The sequence below is a fragment of the Teleopsis dalmanni genome, chromosome X, assembly GCF_002237135.1.
Source record: "Teleopsis dalmanni isolate 2A chromosome X, ASM223713v2, whole genome shotgun sequence".
Classification (NCBI taxonomy): domain Eukaryota; kingdom Metazoa; phylum Arthropoda; class Insecta; order Diptera; family Diopsidae; genus Teleopsis; species Teleopsis dalmanni.
In genome coordinates, this window is record NC_051848.1 from 52,970,799 (window position 1) to 52,991,357 (window position 20,559).

At 31.2% G+C, this 20,559-nt stretch overlaps 3 protein-coding genes across 4 annotated transcripts in view; all 3 read right to left on the bottom strand.

Moving 5' to 3' along the window:
* Window positions 1–5,122: 5,122 nt before the first annotated feature.
* LOC119688995 (trypsin-1-like) lies at window positions 5,123–5,992 on the bottom strand. Its single transcript, XM_038103712.1, has one exon. It carries the CDS (start codon window positions 5,967–5,969, stop codon window positions 5,184–5,186), a length of 786 nt encoding a protein of 261 aa, XP_037959640.1. The 5' UTR covers window positions 5,970–5,992; the 3' UTR covers window positions 5,123–5,183.
* A 101-nt stretch (window positions 5,993–6,093) lies between these two features.
* Window positions 6,094–7,151, bottom strand: LOC119688996 (UPF0585 protein CG18661). Of its 2 annotated transcripts, none has more exons than XM_038103714.1 (3): window positions 7,110–7,151; window positions 6,241–6,938; window positions 6,094–6,184 (listed from the first exon to the last, which is right to left on the bottom strand). In XM_038103714.1, exons 1-2 carry the CDS (start codon window positions 7,112–7,114, stop codon window positions 6,314–6,316), a joined length of 630 nt encoding a protein of 209 aa, XP_037959642.1. In that variant the 5' UTR covers window positions 7,115–7,151; the 3' UTR covers window positions 6,094–6,184; window positions 6,241–6,313. The 2 variants fall into 2 exon arrangements, with proteins under 2 accessions (XP_037959642.1, XP_037959641.1); XM_038103713.1 differs by having other exon boundaries at window positions 6,241–7,037; window positions 7,110–7,147.
* A 6,086-nt stretch (window positions 7,152–13,237) lies between these two features.
* Window positions 13,238–20,559, bottom strand: part of LOC119687761 (cholinesterase) — a 29,627-nt gene continuing 22,305 nt past the window's right edge. Inside the window, exons 5-8 of the mRNA XM_038102214.1 lie at window positions 17,994–18,422; window positions 15,443–16,662; window positions 15,067–15,378; window positions 13,238–15,002 (exon numbers count right to left, since the gene is read on the bottom strand). Of these exons, the coding sequence (XP_037958142.1) occupies window positions 14,264–15,002; window positions 15,067–15,378; window positions 15,443–16,662; window positions 17,994–18,422 (2,700 nt within the window). The 3' untranslated portion in view covers window positions 13,238–14,263. The remainder of the gene's footprint in view (window positions 15,003–15,066; window positions 15,379–15,442; window positions 16,663–17,993; window positions 18,423–20,559) is intronic.

Below are 20,559 nucleotides of genomic sequence, written 5' to 3' on the forward strand. Positions count from 1 at the left end.
ACAATCACTATATTATGTGAAAAAATATATATATTATATATATAAATATATGTATTATGCATATAGATGTAAAATATATTTTTATTTAAAAAAAGACACCTCTTATGTGAAAAAATATATATATTTTGTATATAGATATATCTATTATGTAAATAGATATTTATATAAAATATATATATATTATGTGAAAAAATATAGATATGTTATTTATGTATAAATATTTCTATTATTTGAAAAAAATTTCTTTTATATGAAAAAATATTTTTGTTAATTAAAAACATGTATCTCTTATGTGAAAAAATATTTCTATTATGTATACAGATATATCTATTATGTATACAGATATATCTATTATGTATACAGATATATCTATTATGTATACAGATATATCTATCATGTATATCGATATATTATAATTAAATAATAGGCTATTTATAAACTCAACTTAAAAAATCTATTGTGCGCTTATAGATATATCTTTTATGTGAAAAATATTTACTAGTAAAAAAATATTTCTATTATGTATATAGGTATATCTGTTATGTATATGGATATATCTTTTATGTGAAACATTTTTTTTATTATTTGAAAATATATATCTATTATATGAATAGATATATCTTTTATGTGAAAACATAATTTTATCATATGAAATAATATATCCATTATGTATATAGATATATCTATTATGTATATAGATATATCTATTGTGTTTATAGATATATCTTTAATGTATATAGATATATCTATTGTGTATATAGATATATCTTTTATGTAAAAAATCGAAATTACGTGAAAACATATTTTTATTATATGAAAAAATATGTCCAAAAAAGTTTTTATTATATAAAAATATATATCTAATAATATATATATATCGTGTATATAAATATATGTATCTATATATATTGTAAATATATCTATATATGAATATTGCATATATATTTATATGTCTATATATGAATATTGTTTACATATTTATATATATGAGAGAAACACTAAATAGAGTTTGCTCATTTTGTTTATTATGGTAACTATAATCGTTTATTGTTATTATTGATATGGGATGTGGCACTGCGACGGTCGATCGTTTACTATACTCATCTATGTTTATATCATGATCGATGGTCCACTGATGTAAGCCATAATCAGTCTAAAGAAGTAAATCGTTTTATGATTATGAGGCCTGGCAGATTTAGTAATTGTATCTTATATATTTAAAATTTTGAGTAATCAGATTCCTATATTCTGTGATATATGAATATAGAAATCACTCATAATTTGTATTACATTTGCTGCTTTTTCGTAGCTTCTCGCTTGTCAAATTAAGAATTGGGCTACCCACTTAAATTTAAACATTTACTCTGCTTTATTATATGTGTCATTCACTTTAAATGTTTCCCATAATTTGCAATTGCTATGCAATCCCACGGCGGAGAAAATATACCAGTACTAGTCCCAAGCTCTTAATATAAATGGCTATGTTAAGGGACAGTTCATTTCGTTCAATGAAATCCATACAGCACTGTGGTGTCACTGGCGACACCCCGGTATTCTTGAAGTATGTATCAGGATTACGCTTCGATTAATACCTTATTGTAATTATCAAGAGTTTTGCCAGTACTAATTGAAAATATACGTTCGGATATAGTTTCATCAATGGTATGGAACGGGGCCTATTAAACACCTTTTCTGAACTTTGGGTCACAGCAGCAATTTGGAAAATGCATCCAATGAAAGCGTATATTTGGGTTTTAAGCACCACCAACCTATGTTCATCAGCACAGCCAAACTTGCGGGCAGATAACGTGGTACCAGATTTATATATCTGGTTGGATGTTTTCGACAATAAGATTAAAATGATACCTTAGTGGTCAATGGCGTGCACCAAATTTGTCGCCACTACACTAAACTTTTGTATATACATATATATTAGATCAATCTTCTTACTATTATATATGTTACAGTCCTTCTGCAGTAATCATAAACACAATTTTATCACATGATAAATTCAACAGTAATCAGTCTTCAATATATTTTTTATATTGATCTTAAAAAGAGTGACCGATGTCAAACACGTAACCAAGGAGAAATGGCGTTCAGAAAATTCAAATAGAGGTACTCTTAGCCATATATATTTATGTAAAGATATTGAAGATTTAAGATACTGATACTATAAAAGGGCTACACAGATATATTATGGGTTAATCATGTCAAAGTGGTATGAACTATCGGGTAAAACAAATACTTAAACTTATAGAAAAAATTCCCTTAGTACTTACGTTTGTGATGTTTTTGATAAAATAACTTGTAATAAAACTTTTTGTAGGTTCGTTTAGAGCTTGAATATACTCAGCTGTCGCTCAAGGTCCTTACAAGAAATTTGTTTAATGAGAGCCTGATAATTCTGATTTGCCCTAAGAACTGAACCGAAGATAAAACGACCTTCCCTGTTCAGTGTTAAAGCGCTGAGGGTGTCAAAGACAGGTTACTGTTCAAACCACCTTATGTTTCCACAGATGTAATAAAGACACACATTACTCTTGAAACCATGTGTGTTATATTATGGACCGAAGACACAACACCCTCCCCTGTTCACTACTAAAGCGTTCAGGGCGTTGGAGACGTTAGGTTACTGTTCAAACCACCGTTTGTTTCCAAAATTATAGTAGAGACGTTACTGTTAAAGCCACAGGTGTTATACCTTGTGCGACCTGGATCTAATCACTATTAAAGCCCTGAATCTTGCTTTTATCACTCAATGGTGCCGCTGTCACTGAACAAATGATAAAATTCTGTATGTCTGTCCGTCCTTTCGAGCATAACACTGGAAACTAGACAATTGTTTTGTAAAAATGTACATATGTACTAACGTTACTGAATTAAATTTAAGCAAAAAAAATTACTTTTGACCCTGTTATATCCAGTTTTTTTAATAAAGGTTCAAAATCGATGTGTAAGACATGTCCCTCGAAAATGATGGAAACGTATCTCACTGCAGTAACTGCTTCTAGCAAAGAAATTTTACTTGAAGATGGAAAGCGCTATATTGTATTTACGAAAGTATTTGTAGGTTTTAGTATAAAAGTACTTTCCATGTAATATATGGTGAATCAATATTCTTTCGCATCAAGTAGGACATCTAACAATTAAGTAACTCTAGATTATGTTCCAATGGTTCTACTCGACTCTTCACCATATTCTTCGAATATTGAACAATAAAATATACGTCTTCACACTTTTCACATCATAATGTAGTTATGTAGTTATAACATACCTTTTTGCACATAACTGACACTGTAACATATGCGGGAGTTCTATAAGATTAAGCTTACAAGTCGTAATAGAATTCATATTTTTTTTTTTTGACAGTAGGTGGCAGCATCAAAAGCCACCGTGTGGGACTTGAACCCACTAAACCACCTCTTAGGGATAAATGTAGAAAATTTCCACAGCATTGTGAAAACTTCATTCCAGTAATCAGGGGAGAGAGGAGAAAAAATAGACTTAGTACCTAGGGAGCTAGATTTATTTAAACCAGAAAGTAAGAGCGTACATTAGGGAAATTGGGTTATGAAGAAGGGGGTGGGGTTAGAGCAGATGAGCGGGGGCGAAGTTAGTGGTAAACTTTGTGACTGGGGTCACGAAAGCCACGGTTATATAGGGGAATGGAGTGTAGGTTACGGTCCCACTCATTGAGGTAGTGGGATAGGTATTGAGGAGGTTTAAAGCGCAAGGCTAAAACAAGATCTTCAGGAAGGATTATAGGAATAGAAACGTCCAGGAGGAGCTCGTGGAGCCGGGTAAGGCACCTAGGAGAGAGTGTCAAAAGCTACTCATCAATGCGAGTGATCTTGTCATTGTCGTAAAGGACAGAAATGGAGAAGTGCTTGCCGTTAGGCTTGCGCTTATAATTGGTGCAATCCCGAAGAAGTTTCCGCTCAAACAGGCGGATTCTTTCCATTTGGGCGGAAGAGATTGCAGACCAAATGGGGAAGGCATAGGTGCGAGTAAGTTTTGTCGTTTTGGTTATTTTATATATGACAGATTGTATATAAGCGGAGCAATCTCGTGTTTAGCATTCGATCATGATACTCAACTATTTTGTATTTATAATTATATCGTATAGTTGCTTCGACTTCTCTCACTGCTTAGTATTTTGATATACTCGATTTGTTGACCACCAGAAATAATGGTCTAATTAATAACTCGGCTTATTTATCGATCATAAGATCGACTCTATGCTTACTATTATTCATCGAATTCCATAGTAGCGAAACTGGTAATGGATAATTGCGGTATTTCATATTTCACTTTGTTTGATAGAACTCAATGTAAGATCACCCATCAATATTGATCATAAATATAGTTCTTTTTTGGAATAGTGAACAATTCCCAGTGTGTATCTTAACTGCAGCTCTACCCCCATTGATGTCGCCCATACGGTTTCATGTCCTATTGCACACACAAATTTGAGTTCAATTGATCTTTGGTTTTTCCTATTGAGCCGACTACGTTTCACTATTTTGACTATTTAAAATCCCACCCATCTGTAATCCGCTCTTTTCCCCAAACAATTCTACACTCATCCGACCATATCTTAAACCATGTATTCGTATTCGTTATTTCTTTTATGCTATCTATTATATAGATAATTACAACCATTAGCAGATTAACAATAACAGAACCGACAGTTAAATATTGTCCGCTTTGTGGTATACTACTAAACAGATTTCTTTTATGGTTACAATATCTTCAATCTGATCCAAATTTGATCGCATCAAATTAACTTAATGAGACACTTTACCGTGATCTTAACATGGCCACAATAGCAGAAAAGGTTGTAAAATTTGGCACTTTAGTATTTGCATTTAGTCCCGACCGTATTCTCTCGTTTTTGCTGAATAAATTTTAACTCAATAACAGATCCAGCACCAACAGAGCTGGTTGATTGGCTCTTAATGCACAAATTTTATTTACTTCTAACTATTGCTTGTGATGTGTTAGGAACAATGTAAATGAATTAGTGAAATTATAAACAAATTGGAGTGAAAGCATTATTAAAATTGATTTTAGTATAAAGTGGACTAATCTATTTTGCAATTATACAATATTAGAAAAATATATTTGCTGATAAATATATTTGATGATAATAAAAATACTATACAATAGCTTTTGAATGTTTACTTATTCAAATAATGTCCAACGATCTGCTCAATCCAATCACGAACAGCAGCTACACGTGAATATACTCCGGGATAGTTAGGGCGCGCACAACCATAACCCCAAGACACAACACCAAATAAAGTGTTATTATACACAAGTGGTCCACCGGAATCACCTTGACATGCATCTTTGCCACCGTTTATATAACCAGCACAGATCATGCGTTCTGTTATGGTACCAAAATTCTTATATGCATCTTTGCAGTATTCCTGATTTGCTTTTGGCACAATTGCAGCACGCAACTGTTCAAGTTTATCCAGCGAATTTTGTGTTCTACCCCAACCGGACACAGTAAATGCAGTGCCATCGACAACGTCAACATTCATATTAGGCAATGCTACATAACTACTAGTAATATTCACATCGCAATAATTCTCTAATAATAAAATTGCGTAGTCATAATCAATGATCATGGAATTGTATTTTTTATGTTGATAAATTTCTTGAACGCCAATTAAAACACCACCTTTATTGGAGTATGTAGAACCGATACGTACTTTAATGCTGCCTGGCTTTAATCCTTCAGTACAATGAGCAGCAGTGAGGACAACACGTTTGGATAGCAATGAACCACCACAGAAATGATAACTTTCTTGTAAAGAAACCTGATAAGGTACTGCACTGATGTTAACATTTTCACCACCAACAATTCGCCCATCTAAGCGTGGTGGTCCGAATCCAGCGGCAACGATGTACACCAATCGTGTAACAAAAATTAAGTAAACGTATATGATGTGTAACATAATGCAGCACTGCTTCAGCTAAGTTGGCTATGATATGGCTAAATATTTGTTGCCATGCTTTTATATAGAAAGAATTTGCTAGCATTGACCTGGTATAACTGTTAGAACTAATTTCGTATTAACAAACACTTAAAAATAAAAGTGCAATGAAGTATTGCTGAAGTGCTTCTATATCGGTTAAGGTTTTATTTATCAATAACTGCAGTCTTAATTGCCTATAAATATAAAAACCATTATTTATATTTAATATATTTATTGTGTTTACACTTACTACGTTATACAAAAACATATTAACTAAGAGTTTCATATCTAAGACAAACAAACAATATTTCTGCAATAATTGTTTACATTTTGATCCAGGATATGAACTTGTTATTCGATGGCATGTCTTGCGCTATTTGGAGTGCTATTGAATTTTCAGCTGACAACCTCGACAACACAGCTATATCACGCACGCCCCATTCGGGGTTGCGTTCCCTTAAATGCTTGTCAAATTCGATATTGCTTTCTGGTTTCAGCACACCGTTTACTGCATATGGTCCGTACGTAAGGAGTACACCATTTTTTTTTAATAGCACACCAGCAGCACGAAATAAGCCTTCAGTGCATGCGAAAGGTGTAATATGAATCATATTGCTGTTGAATATATAATCAAATGATGCCGGCTGAAATTGATTGGTCCATTGTTTCATGTCTTGGGATATATCAACAAACACTGGTGGCAATATATTACCAGTAACACATTCCGCAGCATAAGCTTTTATGCTATCAAAGTGCTCAGTATCATACTCAGTAGGCTGAAATGTAATATTGGGAAAATGTGGCGCTATGTATCCAACGTGTTGGCCAGAACCGGATGCAATTTCAAGCATTTTCAAGCCCGGTGTTATTGCATCCACTCGTTTGAGCATAGCCTCCAAAATGGGTTTGGAGTTTCTATCCGCTGATGGATGCGTGCGTTTTTGCGTACTGTGCGCATAGCGTAATGGCGACAAATGGGATACCGCAGATTCATGTGTGCGGGGTACATATTTTGTGAATAAAATTGAAATAAATTGTTTGATAATTCTTTCATTTAAAAAAAAAATTTAAAAATGTTTTTGTTATAAAAATATAAATTAAAATTGTCGTAGTCACTACCTCATATTGTATCCTTTAAATTATTTCTTTCGTAGCTGTGTTCCTTGTTTTCAAAAGTAAAAAACAGCTGATCGAAGTGTCAGAAAGACCAGAGAGTATGTTTGACAGGAACACAGCTAAATATAGCGGTTGTGTAAATGTGCATCATTGTGCTCATTTACCTATACAATTTCGGACCACTTTTATATACTAAAGTCTCCTCTTAGCATTTAATATTGGCCACTACTGTCGTTTTCCATCAGCAAATCTGGACTTGCTCCCGATCTGTCATTTTTTGCTCAAATTTTGTGGCTCAATCGAATATGATAATGGTTATCTCAACATTAGGTGTATTCTTCAGCTCCGAAGTGTGGCAAAAAACAAGTCGCTTACTTTAAGTCGCTAATATGCACGCAAAATAACAACATCACTTTCTCTATGTCAGTGGTTGCCAACCGGTGCACAGTGCGGCCGATTGCCGAAAAGCGGGCTTGCTTTTAGATTATTATTTATTTTTATTATTATACAAAAAGTAGTTTGCATTATGTACACATATGTAAGGTTTGCTCTTTGCGAAAATATAACATATAACAGATCACAACAGTAATGACAATATGTTACCTAACGACTTTAACAAGTGACTTGTTATTTTTTGCCACTCTTCGGAGTTGCCGAATACTCCTATTATTTCACAACTACACATATGTTGACTAATTAGAATCGCACATTTTATTTGGTCTGCTTCACGAGCTACTCGTAGTAAAACTCAATTAAAACAGAAGTAAAGTACAAACTGAGAGTGTAACACGAATAAAGTGGCAAATTATGCTCTTTACGCAGATTTTCATGGAACTGCTTTGTGTAAAGCTGTTAAACAATACAAAAATTTAAAATCAAATCAAAACTGTTGAGTCACACATCAACACAAATTTTACTTGAAATAAAATGACAGGGATGTTATGCTCTCTCAGCTGCTCTCATTTACTCGAAAATTTTTATTATATATATTATTAAAGATTATATTATTAAAGATAAAAAACTTTGATGTGGTTATCCACAGTCTCGTTTCTCAGGTCCTTGAGTATATCTTCATTCCTGATATACCATGGCGGTTTTAGCATACATCTCAATACAATATTCTGATATATTTGAAGTTTTCTAATAGTGGGTAAAGCAGCATTGTCACTAAGCATGCAACCAGTTTGTCCAATTTGTGAAATATTTTGGTCCAATGAGTTGCCTTAGATTTTACTTCTAGAAATATGCTTGATATTGGGACTATAGCAAATGCTTAAAATAATTTAATATATTATTTAATGAATAAAATAATAGGCATTAAAAAGGAACTGCAACTGCGGTATATGTTATTGGCAACGGTTAGGTATGTAGTTTCATCGTACTACATTCTCAACATCGTAAGAGATATAGTAATATATATCGGTTAATATATCCAGCTATATATATCCGGCTGAATTTTGACGAGTGAGTTTTTGTGTTTCAGGTATTAGGAATAATTGACTTCTGGCATCTGTATTTGTAACAAACGGGTATCACAACTAGTTGTCTCTCCAGAGTATTATGTTATTATTATTATTGTTAGGGGATGTGTCGCTGCGACCGTCGGGTGTATTGTTTCCCCTTCTGGGTTTAGAGTAGGTCTTTAAGCCCTGTTGCGTCAATAAAAAATAGTATTGAACCTATTTTACAGAGTTTTATTGCCTCTTTCGTAAGAATATACATTCCCAAGAGCCTATTTCTCTTCACAGAATCTACAGTTTGCATCCGTATGTACATCTATTTTCGTAAGGTGGTATTTTGGTTTACAGTGCCCTGTTACGATTCCTGTGATGATTTTAAGATTTTCTTTTGATAGGTTCATACAATTTTGGTAACTCTTATTATTATAGGTACCAATAAGTAGTTTGAATTATGTTAATCCTGGTATATTATCACAGTAATCCTTTTTATTCTCGTTCTATTTTATTTTTATAAGCTCTATAGACAAAGAACGATTAGGAAAAATCACAGTAAACCGCAATCCCCATAAGAACCATACTTAAACCTACGACTTATTGTATATACAATTAAAAATAGAAGTTTTCAAAACAGGATTGAAAATTACAAGAATTATTTCAATGTCAAAGGAATTATTACGTTATTAAATTTAACACAAATAAATTATTAATCAATCAAAATTAATTTTATCTTGTTTAAAGTAGACACCATCGAGTGCAATAAAACTGTGTCAGCTCTTGATCCAATTCATCATCATATTTTCACATATGATGATTTAGATATGGACTTCAGCTTCTTTCACGAATTTGCTTCTACGATCGCAATCAACTTAAAGCGCCTTTCTTGAAACGCTAGTTCCAGATTTTGCATGGCAACACGGTATAAAGTTGCAACCCTTGCGAAAAAAATGGAGATGATATTACAACGAACCTTTTCAGGTAATTGTAGCTGAGGTAACTCACCGAGCTTAGTGGTTCTTTTCTATTTCTATTATGTTCTTTTTCTATTCTGCTAAAAATAAAATATTAGAATATTATAATTTGGATTTCTGCTGTATGTTATTTTTGTTTAATGGAATTTCAGTCGTGAATATTCCACCGTACACCATGATTCAAACTCTTAAGATGTTTAATTTTGCATGCCTGAGATGAAAGTTTGAAATACGAGCACCAAGGCTTAATGCTAATATGGATCGTAGACTAAGGAGGCTAAGTCTGTAAACTTTCGGATATTGCAACGAACATCAAGAATTTTTAGGAATCTTCTTTGGATCTTTAAATATTGGATATCGCAAGGAATACCACGGCCTAAGTCTCTAGGATGTGAACATTTAGAAGCTTAAGATCAAAGTTTCAGTTACCTCGGTTTAATTGTGAATATAGCAAATAACATGATTCCAAAGCAGATTGGTTTAGGCTCAAATATTAATTGTGTTGATTGCAATGAACCTCACAGTTTTACTGGGAAGAATTAAAACTGTGAGGTCCACCTATGTTATTAGGTGGACAAACTGGGATGTTTGTCTCATCAGCTCACATTTTTGTTTATATATCTTTTTGTTGTTTGTTGTTTTGTTGTTAATAAAAAAAATTAATAATTGTTGTTTGCTCTTAATAAATTTATTCAAAAAATATACTTAGAATAAAGAATTTAAACTTTTAAAATTATAGATAAATTTTATTTTGTTTTATTTTTTTTTTTTATTTACAACTATGAAAAATAATATTTTAAGATTATTTTATTTAATATATGTTTGGCTACTTACTATATCTTTTCACCGCGTCTTTTAAATTATAATTTCTTTATTATTTTTTCGCTGAATGTTTATCTCCAAATAGTAAACTTATAATGGATAACAACCCTACTAAATACGTTCCATATTCGCGTAAAAATTTAAAATCCATTTTAAAAATATAGTATATTCAGCTGCAAATAAAACTGAAAGGAATTCCATGCTCTACTCGGTACGTAAGAACAATAATACCATTATTATTTTTATTATTAAAAGAAGTGATCGTGCACTGCGACCTGAAAGATCTATTGTGCGCCTTAGTTGGATTAGAGTGTTTCTCCAAGTCCGATTTTTTTAATTAAAGACAGTATAGAGCTTATCTTTCTTAATATTGAATCCTTATGATCCATGAAATACTCTCCTAGGTGTTTCTTCCACTTGTGCATCAGTGCCGGGCACTCCTCAAGCACATGGTATGCAGTTTCTTTCTCTTCTCTACAGTATCTGCAATCTGAGTTGGATTGAATTCCTAACTTTGATAGGTAATTATTCAATCTACAGTGACCGGTCATGGAGATACCTCTATGGTATATCTCCATAAAAATTCGAACAAATTAAATAGAAAAATCACTGCTTTTATTTGTGGATATAACATTAAGACACAATATATTAATATTTATATAATAAATTTGTGTTGAAATTATAATAAACAAAAAATATATATTAAAATTGTTTAATAAAAAAAAAAAAAGCACTTAAGGGATTATAGAAGACACACAACAGACAAATAACATATAAAGCAGTTTCGTTCTAAAAGATTTGAAAAGTTTTAATTTTTGCATAATATTCTTAAAAAAAAAACTCACTTTCAAAACTTTTGAAACTTCCCTTGAACAATGGACAAAAACAATTTAAGCAATTAAATATATACTTTTATTATTAAAAATTTTTTATAAAATAATTTTAAAAATATTTTAATATAAATATAAACATAAATGGTATATATATGAAATGGTTACATAGTTATATTTACAATGTCTTTTGACAAAAAACAAGAAATTATATATGAATATGTATATATATTTATATAAGTATATATATCAAATAGACAGTTATGTAACATAAATTAATATAACACCATATTGGACGGATTGGTACTGATATTCGAGGCATTAAATCGTAAAGCTAAAAGCTTTTGCTACGACTTTCTTTAGTTAAAAATAATTATAAAACTAATAAATAATTGCATTTATTATTTATTTTTTAATTTAATTTGAACAAAATATTAAAAGTAAAAATTATTTTAAAATTAAAAAATAATTGCATTTATATATAATATGTGATTTATTTTTCAATTTGATTTAAAAACTAAAAATTAAATATTTTAAAATAAAAAAAAATAATTATATATATTAAGTTTTAGTTTAATTTTTTTATACTTGAAAGAAATTTAATTATTTTTTTTATCGAGTGTTAAAAAAATATATATAAAATATATATTTATTTAACGATCACAAATATTAACTTTTAAAATTTTACAATAATTAATATTATATTTACCATTTAAAAAAGTAATTATTTATAATATATTTTTTTTTTGAATTAATAATTAATAAATAATAATAGTAAATATATACAAAAAAGAAAACTCATGGAAGATTATTTAAAAGTTATTTAAATCAAAGAAATATAAAATACATTTTTATATTAAAAGATATAAAAATATATAAAAGATAATAATATAATATGTCTTATTTATATCTTGTATGGCTACCTTTATATACTCCTAAAGTACACTGCGCGAAATAAGGATGCATTTGCCAATGTTCTCTTTTGCTCTAGGATATGATCAAAATTAAACGGCACTGCGTGAATTAAGGATGAATTTTCCAATGTTCTCTTTTAACCAAGGATATAATATATTGATTATATATAAAACTATATCATTATATAGTTTGTAGTTTATATCATTATATATCATTATATAAAAACTATATCATATCATATTATTATACGAAATGATATCCTATATATACATATAAAAAGTTTACGATATAAAGATCGTTGCTTCAAACCGGCATATAGTAACGATAGGATCTATGTCCTGAAGCCACTCGTCATACACTTCAAAGGGTATTTATAAACCCTTTGGAGTTTTATTTTCCGCAAACCAGTGATTTCTAACAGATTTTTCTAGAAAAAAGAGAACTATCTAATCTACAGAGACTTGAACCAAACTTGAATTTAAAGTGAGGTTGACAAAGTAGGGAATATATAGCCTTTATTAATTTTTAAATAAAAAGTTTTTAACGTTATTACTTGTTATATATATCAAACTATATATATTTATTAGCAGAAACTAATTCTTAAATTGGAATGGTGGGTTCTGAAATATGTTTAAGCATATTTATAATGATGTAATATAAATTAAGAATGTACTTTATAAAACTTACTATATTATTATGTTTATTACATGAAATATATTAATACAATTTTAAAAGGCCCATTGCGAAATTATAGCTGCATTGTTTAAAAGGTCTTTTATAATAATATACTAATTACATATAATGTTTATTTTAATAAAGAATAATAGTAATGATTTATTAATATTGTATATATTATATAAAATAATACTTCTATATATGTATTTATATATTATTGGTTCATATACTTACAATAATTAAACTGTTGAGATCTTAAAGACCCGTTTTACTTATAATATTTGCATTTTGTCTCTTAAGATAGTTAGAACTTAGAAGTCATATATATATACATATATATATATATATATATATCAATTAATATAAAACATAATTCCTAATAATTAATATTAAAATTTTTTCTTATTAATCAAATATACAATCTATAATAAATAAAAATATATGATGTATAAAAACTAATTTCATTTTTTGTTATAATATATAAGCTCTTTTTGTATTTGATTTGCATTTGTTCGTTAACTCTTTAAATGCATAACGATCCAGATATAAAGAGTATTCACCAAAAATGTACACTAAAAATGTTGACATTGTCCCTTCTGGAAACGTTTCCTCAATCCAATCTCGTTTCCCAAACAATCTCCTTCTCCTATCAGACTTCCTTCACCTAACCATATCCTAAAGCGCGGTGTAGATTATCATTTTTAAATGTTCTTCAAGTTGCGTGCTGTCTTACTCAAATTTATTCTAGTAACCGAACTTGAACATGCTCATATTCAAGAGTTGTTATTCAAGCAAAATTTTTGAAGAATAAGGGTGTTTGCGTACACTGTAAGTGTGTTAGTGTAACTACGCAAAAATATGCTCTTGATTGACGAATGCATGTTATTGGGTGACAGATTATCATTTACAACAAATTGGTAAAAAGCTAAACGATGTGCTCACCAAAATGTTGGTTGCGTGTCATTTAAAGATTCAGACTATCATTTTTAAATGTGTTTATTCTTGGATTTTTTCTCTTGAATGACACACAAAAATGATAGCCAGCTCCGTGCTTAACACACGTGAACATATTTGTAATTCCTGCACCATACATAACAATATCCGATTACCACATAACAATAATAAGAACTATGATTGTTGATTAAGTACAACCACTGAGCACTATAGATATATGAACACCCTTTTGAATGTTTCGAGGTTTGAACTTGAGTCTATAAAAGATTCCACGAAGACCCCCTATCGAACCGTTGCATTACGGTCCTATCCTACCGATGTAAACTATATGAGTAATATTATTTTCCATGTAAAAAGGGCAGTGAAGAGGTTGCGCTGTAATATAAATAATAAGTAATTTTGAATATATCTCAGGTAAATTGTTAATTTACCCTAGAAATAATTGAAGTGAATACCCTGTATTTTTTATGCTTCATAGCTTTCACATAAAAAATAATCAAATTTGGAATGTTATGCATTTAAAGAGCTGTAACTTATACTGATGTTTGCGGCACACCTTCAATTACCTGAGTACGTGCAGCCGTTTGCTGGCTCTGTGGAATGATCGTTCGTGGTTGTGGTTGCGCTACAGGAGGAACACTAGCCTTTTGCACGTAAGGTGCAGTGGAAAGTGTTGCTGTTGTAGTACGCGCACTGGGTACTGGCGTAGTGCTACGACTGCTGCCAACTACTGAAGGAGCTGTTGATGCTCCTTTCGATTTGTACAATGGTTGTTCAACGGTGGGTCCGCTTGTCTGTTGTGGCAAAGTAACAGGTTCGCGCTGTAATAAACGTTTTTCTTCTACTGTTTTCGGTTGTACCGTCATTGCGGTGCCATTTGTCACACCGCGTGAACTGACACCATCTCGTTCAGCGTCGTTACGTACTGATCGTGTGGCAGCAGATGTATAAGAGGACAAGGTACCGCCGCCACCACCAGCGGTTGATTCTTTAAGAGATATGGCTGATTTAAGTGATGATTGACTGCCAGATTTTTGTGTCATGGCCAAGGAACTTGGTGAACGTATTGACGTTGTATCGGTTTGTGCTTTTGAAGCAAGTGTTTTAGTGGATGGTGAATCCCGGTATTCATATATATTATCACGTGTGCGTAATGCATGGTGATTTGTTACCATGTGCGAGTTATCAACACCAGTTTGGTGTATATCATGTTCAAGTTCAGTGCCATCAGGATTTATAAAAACATCTTCATCATAGAAACGATCTGTTTGTCTATAAATATAACATATTTCATTTTTGTCAAATTATAAATCGTAAAACTATATCATTTGATTACCTCTTCGCATTACGCCACATTATACAGCATATGAAGACTAAGACAATTAGAAAGAAGCACGCGACTGACATGCTCCAAAATGCAATTTGCAACGGTTCCTTTGGCTCCCACCAATATTCTGTCGTTGGTGGATAGGTGGGCACTAGTACACCTACAACAGTTGGCAAATATTGCGTCCAAAAAGCGCACTCGGTTTGTCGATAATTGAACAAAATGGATGAATTAAATGTGGTATTTATATTAAGATAACGCAATTCGCCTTGATAAGCTCGCTCATAATGCATGCCCAAAACTTGTTGTGGGGTGGGATTTCTATAATATAAATAAAAATATTATTGATATGGCAATAAATAATATTGATCACTTGTTTCCTTACCCATAACGCGCGAAATTAGAAAAAGTTTGCAAGAAAAAGTGGCTCATATTACGATCATTGTCGGTCCACATGTTGCGTTGTAAATGATCTTTTTTCGGAAAGAATTCAATATCCATGAAAGGTGCTCCAGTCAGAAAATAGTGTTCAATGTCGTGTGGGTACTTGCGCCACTGAGGCAACTTAAGCGCTTCAACAGTTGTATTCATAACATAATAATATACTGGAACTTTTTGCTCTAACAGAACTTTAACTATTTGGTCAACGGGTGCACGATAATATAAATCGGAAAGCATGTTTATATATTGATCGCGTATAATTGAACTATTATTCGGATCAGGCCAATAAGTATACATATATTTAATGGCTTCGTATACACCATTTGGATTTAGCGTGTAGTTATAGCGAAATACATGTTCTCGTATTTTCTGATCAAAAAACTTGTTATCAATTTCATAGTACGGTGCTAAAGTTTCGTTTTGTGATATAAAGAAGGCTGCCTCTTGAGTTGTGACGCCTGTCATATACTGCAAGCCACGATTAAATTTACCTTGACGTATAAGACTTAAGGGCATTTCAGATAAAAAGTGCCAATCTTTTTCACGCCAACCTTCATACCAATCATCACCTGGTACTGTGAAATTATAATCTAATACTGGACCCCAGGGAAAAGTGCCAACTTGAGGTGGAAATTCCGCATTACCAAGCTCGTAGAAACTTCGACCAGTACGCAAGCAGTTTATAAGCTTCCATGAAGATTCAATGGAGCAACCCAATAGTTGACCTAGAACACGACTAGTATTTTGTGCTCTATACTTATCTTGTATTAGTGCCCAATCAGCTAAGCTAGAACCAGATTGTGCTATAACTCGTCGAACAATATTACGTGTTTGTGGTGCAACCATTAGTAATCCTGCTGAAGCTGCTCCAGCACCAGGACCAAATAATGTAATTGAGTCACGATCACCATTAAAAAACTCAATATTATCGTGTACCCATTTTAAGGCCATCGCTTGATCTAATATACCATAATTACCAGGCGAATTTTCATCAGCTGTTGACAAAAAGCCGAGAGCACCCAAACGATAATTTAGTGTTACCACTACAACTTCATAGTACGAAGCTAAAATATGTCCTTGAAAGAGATTGGAGGCACCGCGTATGAATTCACCACCATGTATGTAAACCATAACTGGATATTTTTGTGCGATACCAGCACCTGTCTATAAACAAAAAAAATAGTTGGTTTTAACTTAGTCGTGGTTTTGCATTATTGGACAAAACTCTAGTATTGGATGCAGATCTCTTGACTTGATGTGTTCATTTTTTTGCGCGATAAATGAAAGAATTGAGGAATTATTTTACTAGTTAATGGACGTCAAGTCTGACCTGTACATTGTTCTCAGATCAATGACTAAAACCAATATTCATGGGTTTTATAGTTTCCAATTGCTTCACTATTCTATCTCAAGTCTCTGAACATACTTAATATGCTTTTTCTTTATAATATTATTAGGAATAAAATATGCAATAAAAAAATCAGAAAATAAATTCTTAATATTATATATATTATAACTACTGCACATCATAATAAAATATATATCATAGAAGGGTTCCTCTTAGGAAAAATAGTTTTATATATGATATTCTTTCGTATATGATCATATATTGCATTAAAAAATTGACTACGTTTAAGTATAGTAAACCAACATATGATGACTAATATTCATAGGGCACAATAGTCGTAAGACTATTATAAACTATTATAACTAGGTTCAAAAAACCTTTACAATGGATTCTTTGATAATAAAGTGGTTTGTAGCGGAAGAATTCTTTATGACTACACAGCTAAACAGCTCGTTCGGCTATATAACTACAGTAGCGCATCTCTCGTCAGTAAAACAAAACTGAGGTTGTTGACAAGTTATTTGACAAGTTATGAATTAGCCTGGAGCCTGAATTATAATCTCAACATAATGGATTTTTATGCATTTTCTAGTAAATTCTCTGTGATTCTCTAGCTGTAATCTGGACCTGTCTGATATTAGATTGTTTTCTTTAGATGATATTTTTTCTTAAATTCAGAAGGTGGAATATGTAATGTTCAGTTCGAGTTCTACTGTAAGCATAAAAAATTACCCATGGTCATAGTGTTCTACTCCACTAGGAGCTAACAACTTGTATATATTTCACTCTATTTTTTTTCAGACTGAACATCATGAAATCTTTTAACGGATTTCAGTAGAATTGATAATTTGGAATGGCAAAATGAATATTTTTTAAAAGCGTCGTCTATATGTCGGTTCAAAAAATTTTTCACCTAGATATTGTTATCTTTACATAATTAAGAAAATAGAAAGTGGCGCCCGAAACCTCGTAATATAATAATGACTAAGGCCTGGATTAGAAACTTGAAAAAGAGTGAGCTGAAAAAACCGATGAGGTATATATATATATATATATTTGTATATCTTTTTCTATTTTTATTTTCAATAATTACCAAATGAATTTTTATTGTACAATATATATATAAAATAATAATTTTTCTACTCACCTTTGGAGAAAATATATTTAAATATAAGCAATCTTCATCCATATCGATAATGCCTTTTGTGGCACCAGTATATCGCACCGGTTGTGGACAAGCAGGTCCAAAATCAACAGCCTGTAGCATTTGCCAACCTCGATGCAAACGAGGTGGTTTAAATCTACCTTCAAATGTAGGTGGTAAGGCATAAGGTATACCCAGAAAAACAGAACATTCGCCCATAAGGCGATCCACGGTTGAATGATAAGGTCGATAAAATGATTTCGGATCGGGATTATCGTACATATAAACCTTAAAGCCTTGTACTTGACCATAATTTGTAGTAACAAAGACATCTCGCTCCAGTGTCATTGAATCGCGTCGCTGTTTGCCTTGTAAGTCCTCACGCCACCCAGCTAATATGCCCGGAAGGGGTGTGTTAGAATTTGGATTATTCTGAAAAAAAAAGACAAATATGAAAACGTACATAGATTCGTAAAAAAAAAATAAATAATACTATATAAAGTAGACAATATAAAATAAAATGTTAAATATGAATAAAACGTTAAAGCACAAAATTAAAGGTCCATTATGCATTGTTGGGTTTATATATTTGTAAACATTTGAGTGTCATTACGAGTATTATTTGATTATTTGAAAAATGACATTCAGCCGAGATCAATTACGAGATCAATTACTGAATTGATCTTTTGGTCTTAGCGATATGCAAGCACATCTAATTAAGATTTTGAACGCACATTAAAATCGCTTGAAGCTAAAGATCAGTGCAGATAATTTGTGTCTTTGCTTCGCCTACGTGTTTACGATCGCATCGAGCCGATCTTGCTACGTAGCATTTATTTATCCAAGTATGGAAATTCAATTAAAAAATTAATGTTCAAAACTGTAAAATAAATAACGTGTTCTCATTCTTTACAAAATTCTTCACTGAATGACAATTCTTTGTCTAAAGTAATTACAATTTTTCATAATTTTTAATTATTAGTTTATATTAATTGCTCATAAAAAATTAACTGACTTAACTGAATCGTTTGAGTTTGAACTTGAACTATATAAGAAAGTAGGTTAAAGACTGATAATCCAAAAAAATTTATACCCACTCTTTCTCAGATAAGATCAGATAAGAGCTATATGTTTCTTATTTCATATGAAAATAAAATGATGCATTCACATCTTATATCTCTCTCTTCACTTAGATATATGTACGAGATATTTTTATTTTAAAATAAAATTGGATTCTGGATTATAACTTTTTTATATAAATTTGTACTTTATCCTAATATAACATGAATAATGCTAGCTTTAGAATTGATAAGCTTTGTGTCAATGATTTAATATAACCTTATGATCTTGGTAGTTCACATTTACATATATTTTTCAAAGGTCTATGATCATTGAACGTTTCTTTAACAAATTTGTTGGATTACGATATACAAGGTAGGCCAATTTAGTTGGATCCATCTGGTAACGCTATAACTTTGACAAGGAAGATGAGAATGACATGTTGGAAAAATCAGTCTTAAGAAATTTTTGCTATGGAACAGTATAGACCAGTCGAATGCGCTGAAATTTAGACTACTAAAAGTCAAAGTTTTATATCAACAATCCAAGAGCGCTTAAAGAAACATCGGCAAATACATTCGAAATACATCCAAAAAATGGACACATTACGTTAATCGATTTAAAGGTGGCCTTTTGCGCAATATAATCTTAAGATAATAATATAATCAAAACTTCTTAAACCGATATAAATTATTTTTCATTTAAATAGCAATAAATGTGTTTTTTTTTCATGTTCTGATTATTAAAGAGATGGGTCCAACTATAATTATACAATAATAATTTTTTTTTTGGGCACAATAGATATTTTATGTCGGGGTGCTTTAATAGCCTATTACTTAAATAAATAAAAAAATAACCAACCCTGTATAGGACAATTCCGAAATTTTAACCATATCTAGACTTATACCACTAAAAATTACTAATCATGTTTCTGTAGCATACGCCAAAGTCGATGATAGCACTGTCATTATCACTTTAAAAGAATATACGATCTAATTGGTCAATACATGTAGTTAAATAATACATAATAATAATATGTCATCTTCAAGATGCCACTAGCTTTTATAGTACCCAGAAGATGATAAACCAATATTGCTATATTATTATAATAGCTAGTAATACTCTAAAGCTGACTATAGAATATAGTCGAAATTTTGGTTTTAATAAAATTTTTTTAGTACAAAAATGATTTATTAAAAAATATTATTTAACTATTGACAAATTAGACCGTTTAGAAATAAAATTATTATTAAAAAATACGATATAGTTATAAAATATCTCCAGACCAAAAGCCATGCCTAGTTACTAATTTTCATGGCTAGATTAGGTTACGTTGTACCGGTGATCCAAATAAATCCACTTCGGTCAATTGACTCATTGTGTTACCGTATAAGGAAAATTTAGAAGATTTATTTAATTTTATGGATATAACGTATTAAAATTTCCGAATTTTAAGCCCGAAATCTCAAAAACTAAACAATACTGATATGTAGTTTTGTGGAAGACGTTG